Below are 9,090 nucleotides of genomic sequence, written 5' to 3'. Positions count from 1 at the left end.
GGGGGGAAACCCGACTTGAAGCCTTTAGAATTTGTCCTCATGATCACCAGCTGACACATGTTACGAACATTTTTAGCTATCGCTGTGGAGTTCCCAATGACAAGACAAGCCCGAGGCGTGCACAAAAAAATCAAATAAATAATACAAGCGGTTTTCTATTGTGGAGGCAGGCAAGGAAGGGTCTTTTATTTGAGTGCAGGGCATATATATATATATATATATATATATATATATATATATATATATATATATATATATATATATATATATATTTTTTTTTTTTTTTTTAATTATGTTAAGTTATGTTATTTTCATGCATGATTCTTTGGCGCATCCTTTTTGTTTTTGGCCACAGTGGACCCACAAGCTGTGCATGGATGCTCCTGCGTCTGTTTTCAAAGTGGGAGATTCTCCACCTGACGTCAACACTGACGCAGCCATCAAGAAAAAGGAAGTCGCGTTTCTTTTTTGTCATTTGTTCAAGAACACAAATGTATAATTTATGTGATAACCATTGTTTTTGCTTTGTTTGTTTTTAGAAGAAAATTCTACATTTCTTTAATTTGAAAAAGACGGGCAAGCATTTCCATACATTGTGTTGAGGAGCCTGTGTGCCCGCGTTTTAACCATGCTCAAGCGGGAGGGTGGGATGGGGGTTTAGGAGGGTGGAGGGGCGGGGGGTGATGAAGGCTGCACGCACGAAATTCCTCCAAGGAACCTCTGCGAGCTTTTCTTTTTTTTTCTTTTTTTTTCATCACGCGCATGCTAAAAATAGAAACAGGGTTGGATCGTGATCCAGAAATAGATAGGGGGCATCACTCCTATAAAAGGCACACCATTCAAGAGTACAGTGTGTGCACAGTAGGAAGAACTGAAAAGCTCGAGCACATTTTAGGCAGACTAGTTTTATTTTGTCTATTTGTCCTGCATGGTGACGCTCCACTATCTTGCATGGTGAGTATTGTGGAAATCGTTCTCTTCTTTCTCGCATCTCTCTGTCAGATTTTGCATGGTTTGTGCAATTTTGAGTTTTGATCAATGCCTTAGCTGAGAAGTAAATGTGCTTGTTTGTAAATGTATTTGCGTAAAGGGAATCATATTATTAGGAAAAACAGACATGTTGTATTGTTGTTGCATGCATTGGCAATTTGCTGTTTGCTACAAGATCTTTAATTGAAGCTTGGGCTTTTAAGATAGGGTTGCTGTTTTTAATATTTGTGTCACGATTGAGGAGCTATCCTCCCTTTGTGGTGCTGAAGTGCTCCTTTCTACAACGTCCGTATAATACTCAGCGTTACACATACATTCAGTGCGCTTGCATTTACCACAAAAGGCATTTATGGTGTTGTTGTTTTTTTTTTTTACTGATTCTATCGTGATCACAAAGAGCCCTCGTCTTATTGAGATGTTTTAATTATAACCTAGATAAAATAATCAAACAAAAAACTGCTCACCGCCTCAAATAGAGCTCGATAGTGACATTTGAGTCCTTATTTGCCGTTTTTTGTCTCTTTGTGAGCGCTGAGGCTTGAGTCGTGACTGCTGAAAGTGAGCACGCCGTGTGCTGCGTCAGTGGCGTCTGGCTCCGTTGAGCTCGAGACAGATGGGGTGGGGGGGGTGGGGGGGGGGTAGCCGTGAGGGGGGTTGGATCGTGACCGGCTGGAAGACGCGTCCACGCATGAAAAGGCTTGCAAGGCTCCCGTGGAAACAGAGACTGAGGGTGGGGCCACCCTCTTGCTTCAGGTTTTATAGTAAGAAATACATCTAATTGAGCTTGTCAGCTCTTAAAAGACGAAATCACAAACCCCAGAGCAAAACAGCATACAAGACTGAAAAAATTAAACATATAGTTACTGTTAAACCATCATGTGTACAGTATATGAGTGTCAGGTGCTATATTGCCCCTGCTTATAGGTGCTCTTTTCTGCTACATTCCTACTGGTTAGTGACAATTGGTTCCGTCCAATAGAATCACAGATAAGCCTCGGCTGCGCGTGTAAGTCCAGAACCCGTCATTTTTAATAACAACTCAGCCTGGCTGTGAAAGGCAGTGCCGGTCCAGTGGGCTTCTCAAACACACACACACACACAGCAGAACCACCATAATGGGAATAATTACAATGATAATGATGCCGAAGACAACAGGAGTCGTTTACAAGAAGGAGATCCAGGATTTGTCCGTCACAAATCTTTTTGCGGTCTGGGCTTGCTGTGCATACATGAAAATGGGAAGCCCTTACCCCAAAAAGCATTTGTGGAGGATATGAACCTCGTTTTACATCACAATTGTTTGGGCCTGGGGAGAAACACTGCTATAGTGTGTGTCTTTTGGTTCCACTCACGCACAAACGCACATACACACAAAAAACACACACCTGATGCCAACAGATTTTTTTCTAAAATAATTAACATTGACAGTAACACGCAACCCCTATACACAGGTGTATCTGCCCCAATGTTCCCTATATGCTCTTTGTGAATTATTGGTTTTAATCAAGGCATTCTCCTTCTAGGACCAAAATGGTATAAGTATTTTCTAACCGTAAGCATCAGCAGAATCTCTTGGGGGACACATATGTGCATGTGTATGACTTGTCAGGTGTCACGTGCATTATATAACAAATTCTGTATTTGTGTGGTAGTATGATTTGATAGAAGAGTATATGTGGGATAGACGGTCCATTTGTATTATGTATCTGTAAAAGATATAAAATAAACATTACAGTAATAACGTTTAGTTCATCAATTCTACACCACCAAAGTCCAAATGAAGTAAATCTGAGATAGTATTGTGTACATTATATTGGAATGATCCAGAGGTGCTTATAATTCAGTTTAATTTTCATTTTACATACAAGCATAGAGGATAAATAAACTAAAATATTTTGTCTCATGATGCTTGTCATCACTAACTGCTCTTTAACTACCTCTTTATCTACTGACGTGTGATTTTTTTTCCATTTCAATGATTTCAGTTAATCAAATAAGTCACCGAAGTTTTCCATTAATGGCATATACAACACTCAATTAAGGTGTGCTGCTTTTTGTGGTGTATTTTTTCAAACGTATTTCAAAGATTGACCATTTTGCTGTTTGTCAAACAGGTCTGCACACACACTTTTGGAGATGATGCCTCTTGCGGCTCAAACCACGGGAATTACAAAATGGGAACACTGAAAAAGAAATGTGAGAGTCAAATCTGTCTTCTTAAGTGTAGTCTATGCAAAACTTTATTTTAATTGAATAATAAGTATGAATTAAATGTTTGGTAACCATCACCATGAGATTCATCCTTTTTGGACTATTGCAAGAATAAGATTTGCGTCTTATTGAAGTTGTATTTTATTTTTTTTTACTCCACCCACTTTTAAAGAAATATGCCTGTTTGGTTTATATATAATTTGAATTATTTTAACTCAACCGCATCACTATATTACAGCAGACACTCACTTTATGATGCTTATCAAATAGGCATGCTTTTAATGCTCAAATATTTTGCACACTTTGATTCCGTTGAGTCATTTTTACATACATTGTACAGAACTTTCTTCATATCCTTACTAATAATATGAACATTTTATTTTAACTTTTGTTTTAAATTCATGTGACTAAGCTTTATCCAAGAGTGGAAAAAAATACTCTCCTAAGCTCGCCCATTTGATAGATTGCAGAACAACTTTGGCTTTTCCAACACGTCAATCATGATATCATGATATCTCCGTATGAAAGAAATTTGAGGTTTATACAAAATGTGCATGACACTGTGATTGTTTGTGATCTTAGGTGACGGTGAAGTCAATGACAGGGAGTGACGCACAAATATTCAGACGTTCCCTTGCTGGAAGAGCAACGAGGAAACAATGTGTGGTAAGTTCTGAGTTGGGGTTGAGAAAAACCATGAGGTTATCTTACGTATAGGAAGGAACCTTATGTGATTTTATTTTTTAAGAAATATACTGTATTATGTTTTTTATGTTTTCTATTTTTTCATTGTTTGAATTATTATACCAATAACATATAAGAGAACAATGAAAGGAGAAAAGCCCGTGGAAGACCAATTAAAATGAGCTCATTTTGTCTACTAGAAGGAAATGTATATGTTAATGAGAGGCAAATATAGTGTGTTTGTTTTGTCTGAAGTGTGTATATGTAATTTCCTCTAGCATATTTTCATGATTTTATTATTTCACACCAATGCTGAGAATGTGAAAAAAGACAATCATTCATAATCATGTACGCACGGTATGCTATGTATTAAATCGTAATCAACATATATCATACTGATAAAAATAGTACAAGTCTTTCAGGGAAAGTGAATTCTCGGTTTGTTTCTTCTCCGTTTTTCTTAACTGTCTTAAATTCAGCTAAATTCATGCATTTGTTTTTTTTTATGGATCTTTTGTTTAGTTTGGTGACTTTCTAGTTTACTAAAATGTTCTAAGTTCAACCTGAGTAACAAAATGGGTTACCATTATGCATGTAGCATGTAGTAGAAATAAATGGTTTAAAAAACATTTCTACATTGTTTGTGGTTTTATTAATCTTATTAATTTTTGGGGGGGTGTTCATATGAAGTGTGTGTTATTCAGCGAGACTTGATAAAGATGCGTCGATGCAGTCACAAAACTGAACTCATATCTTTTAAAATTTTACTTAAAAAAACAGTTGGAGTCACGATGAAATGAAGAAGCAAAACAAGCAATGGCAACCAAGAAAGGGGCTAACAATCAACAGAGGGTGATTTTTTTCTGAATTTTGTAAAATGACAGTTTTTGTTTCAGTGATGCAACTATGGGAATGCAAATATGTCATAGGAATTTGTTTTTTCTGTCAAAGTCACAGCGTGAACTGAGATGACTATCTCTCAACTTTCACAAGTGGGATGAGGTCCACTCCTTTCATGTGTGTGCCTACAAGCGCTTGTGGTTATAAACAGGAGTTGCTCTGTTTATGGGCGAGATGGCGCTTAATCTAAATTTCATTCAGGTTTCCTTTGAAAGCTCAGAGGCAAACAGTTTAGACTCCTGTTTACCATTGCTGCATTTCTATTTTTAGAAGCAATACTCTTATATAATGCTCTCGCTCACATTATGGGCCCATGCTGTCTGCTCTACTTGGCTGCATTGTGCATCGTGTATGTCCGTATACTCATTTCTACTAATTTTAAAAACCTCCAAGAGTCAATGAATGAATAATAAAAAAGACCATCCATCTACCTGCAAATGGGGGCTGTTTCCACCAAAACTCTCAAGAATAAAGCATCATATGAAAACCCCACCTTTAAGTTTTGCAGATCTTTGCTTATTTTTTGTGTACAAAATGGCCGTTTTCTGTGCCACTCATCCTTGTTAGGTAAAATAAAAACATGTATCAATGGCTATTCTCTTTTTTAAATAAGAAAGACCGTTTAGTTGTTACAATGTGTCCTGCTGTTAGAAGAAACACTGGTCTGAGGACATGCATGTAAAAATATATGTAGATTGTTGTATTGAAAAAAAAATATACAGTATATACCTACCTTCTCTCCACAAGCAAAAGAAGAATGGACACACTCAAATGGTGCAATTTCAGCCTTTGAATCCCACACCCTTAACTCACATGTCGTGTTTTCAATTAATAGACACATTTCACAAACATTATTAAATACAAAGAAAAGGACTTTGATGAGATTTACAAAATTTTCGTTTGTTTGTCTCAAATATATAGTAAGACATTTTCTCACAATTTACATCATTACTATCATGTTATCAGTTGAGCTATCATTTCAGAGCAAACTGTATATTCCCTTGCTTTCTTTCAAAAGGCTTCAGATGAAGCAGGGTGTTCTTGATTTGAACAGCAAGCTCCATTTTGAGTCACTAAGTTCATGAACATTTGTGCCTTTCACTTAATAAATAATTAATTGTTGTGGTCATTTAATCAAACATTGTTTTGTACTCTTGTAACACTTTATATAGCTTGTATACCCCACCATTGCCATTATTGCATCTCAATACAATACATTAAGATGGTAAAATTGATGCTCAGTAAATATTTTTCATAGTTCTGTGTTAAAGACAGTGTCTTTCCTACATGTTTCTGAAAGTTCTGAACTGCCCTTGACTAATCTAGTGTATTTTTATGTGTTTTAATTAAAAAAAAAAAAAAATCAACGCCAATTGCCATTGCCCGACAATTGTAGTTCGATTTGAACTGCAATTTCGTTCTTTGTAAATTGATCTACACTCCCCTCTTGTGGCTATAAAGGTCTCCTCTTCCAATTTGAGTCAGAGCTGAAATGTACTGTTGGATGTGGGGGCGTCGGAGTAGTAGCGACAAATAGAAAAGCGTGCAGCCATTTACCGCAATGTGTAGTTATAATTATGTATTTTGATATTAGCGCACAAAATAAAACCCTCACCTGTCACACTTATACATTTGCATATGCATTTTCATATCTGTACCATTTATGAACGATAGCTTTTATTGTCAAGTAACAACCAGACAACGTATAAGTTATATATAATGAAATATCTGTAAAATAAATAAATGCAATCAATAAAAATGCAGTTTGACACGACACTGAAAATAAAACTTGTTTTTTTAAAACATTGTATATTTTTTTTAAATTTAAAATTTAAATTTAACTATGACAATGAGCAACATAAAAAAATACTCAAAAACACACCGAGTCGCTATAAAACCACCAATGATCATAATGGCAGTTGAAAATGGAAATATAAGATTTATTAAGATCCTGGAATGTCCATAAAGTTTGGGTCGTTTTTCGAAAAAACTAAAATAAAATAAAATTAAATAAAATTAAATAAAATTAAATAAAATTAAATAAAATGAAATGAAATAAAATGAAATAAAATGAAATAAAATGAAATCACACAATGTTAGGTTTTCAGTCAGATCGCCACGCTGTATTTGTCTAGTGCGACCATAACGAGCAGTAGATGGCAGCAATTCTTAGATACAAGTTTGGAAAAATTGCAGAAGAAGAAAAGTATCCAATCACCGAGCGCCAAATTCCGATTACTATCAACGCGGAAGGTACATACTCCATCCTTGTGCTGATTCTTGCACTTTGTTCAGTGAGTTGATGACACGTTTCTACCAAGCGGTCCTGTCGATTTAGGAAACGCATCCAGTGTGTGTTTGAAACAGTCATGTCGCCCAGTGAACATATGCTTCGGACGGTGGAAACGCCGCTTTTCTGGCTCGGTGCTGTGACCGCGGCCTGGCTGTCGGTGTGCTCAGTGTATCGTCTGTTGGCCGGGATTAAGGTGTGGGTGCTGGGCAACGGGCGGCTGGTATCACCCACTAATCTTGGCAAATGGGCTGGTGAGTACTCTCTAAATTTTTAATATGTGTGCTCGCGTGCGCGGCTTCATTCCTTTCCCTTCTGTGCTCTGATTGTAATTGATAAGCATGTGTTGTCTGACTTTTATATACTTTGTTTTAATTAAAAGCAAAAACAATAGTGGTGTATTTGTCATAATACCTAAATGTTTGCATGAGACAATTAGGTTAAGAGTGGTGTGGGGGAAGGGGAAATCAACATTATTCATCGAATTTGTCAAGTAGTAAAGTCCTTAAATGTCTACTTTGAGTACTACCGATAGAAATACATTTTGTCACGCACTCAATTATATATGTATTTACATCTACGCAGGGCTTGGCATTTTTTGCTGACCAACCAATGTGGCTAGTGGTTATGGAGGCCCAAAACTGCTACATTAAAAATACATATATACGGTAAAATAAAGTGGAAACAAACAAAAAATGAAAACCATAAATGAACATTTAATTTATTTTTTCAATGAAAATAATAACAACAAATATATTATGGATAAACGAATAGTTCAAATTATTTATTTCAAATTACAGTATTCTAATTCAGTTGTATTTAACATATAAATGTTTATGTTTTATATATTTTTATTATTTTCAGATTTATTTCCTTTAAGCGTGTGAATGTGTGTGTGTGTGTGTGGAGGGGAGGGGAGCAACTGGGAATATGTTTAACCCACTTTTGCATTCAACATAGTCGTACAAAACACTTAAACTCAATAGTCTGGATGAATCACTGTACTGTACATGGGTTATCTATTGTATTTAAAAAATGATAATGTTGAACAAACTGTGACTACTGTAAAAAAGTAAGGTTTTCTGGAATGCACAAATAATTTTCATGGCACAGTATAATGATGACAGGTACACAAATACAAATAACTAATGAAAAGGGTAAGTGAACATCAAAGACAATTGTTTGTCTTTATTGAAGGCTCTTGATGGCTTATGAAATGACAGAGGGAGGAGGACAGATTTTTTTTTTTATTTTAAAGACTGTATTTGTACTTTGCTACACATTATTTTCTCTGTGGTACATTGGCATGCTTACACATTATTTTTTTCTGTGATACATAAGCATTCTTTGTCGGGGTGCATGATTTCAGGAAATGGTTTGGACCATTTTCAAATGTGCGAACACTGAGTAAATGTAGTAACACTGTTATTTCAGGAGGGAAAAACATCTTTGAAAAATCAACCGTACAATAACCATTGGATGCAAAACCTATACATGTGCAGCTGTATTGATTTTGCCTATAACTAGAGATGTGATATTTGTAGTTAAACATGGTTTGAGTCAGGTTGATATTTGCGATGTTACAGGTAGTAAGTATGTATAAAAAATTTACGCCTTGTTCATGAAATGATCCAACTTATTTCGCAATCAAATTAATGTTGGACTATATTGGAAAATTGGTCTCATTTTGAGTTATGCGATTATACAGTAAAATGACCCCCCTAGTATGGAGATTGTAATTTAGGAAGAAAACTCGACTTAGACTTGTACTGTAAAAAATGCAGAAGGGAGCAATCACTGTTGTTTTTTTTCTTTTACATTTACCTTTTCGGCATGAACGGAGTATGAAAAAGAGGACTTGTGGCAGTGTGACGTGCTAACAACAAATCAAAAAAGAAGACTGTCCCTGTATTTCTTTTTCATTCATTTGTACTAAACACTTTTTCAATTGATCTGATAAATCAAATATGGGATATTTTGTTTAAAAATAAAAGTTTGTCTTCAATGGTAAAAAA

General features: G+C 35.7%; 1 protein-coding gene across 2 annotated transcripts in view; it reads left to right on the top strand.

The window, feature by feature from the left end:
• The first annotated feature begins 698 nt into the window (after window positions 1-698).
• The window catches only part of hsd17b12b (hydroxysteroid (17-beta) dehydrogenase 12b), a 23,047-nt gene continuing 14,655 nt past the window's right edge, over window positions 699-9,090 (top strand). Inside the window, exons 1-3 of one of the 2 annotated variants that reach the window (XM_088412915.1) lie at window positions 699-954; window positions 3,105-3,186; window positions 3,784-3,867. In XM_088412915.1, the coding sequence (XP_088269041.1) occupies window positions 3,861-3,867 (7 nt within the window). In that variant the 5' untranslated portion in view covers window positions 699-954; window positions 3,105-3,186; window positions 3,784-3,860. Of the gene's footprint in view, window positions 955-3,104; window positions 3,187-3,783; window positions 3,868-7,014; window positions 7,330-9,090 lie in introns of those variants that run through there. The other variant, XM_088412914.1, reaches the window with a different exon arrangement.

This window comes from Hippichthys cyanospilos, chromosome 4 (genome assembly GCF_059441005.1).
Source record: "Hippichthys cyanospilos isolate Australia breed blue-spotted pipefish chromosome 4, RoL_Hcya_1.0, whole genome shotgun sequence".
NCBI classification, from domain to species: domain Eukaryota; kingdom Metazoa; phylum Chordata; class Actinopteri; order Syngnathiformes; family Syngnathidae; genus Hippichthys; species Hippichthys cyanospilos.
Note: the sequence above shows the minus strand (reverse complement) of the source record. Positions and strands in the feature narration are given on the sequence as shown.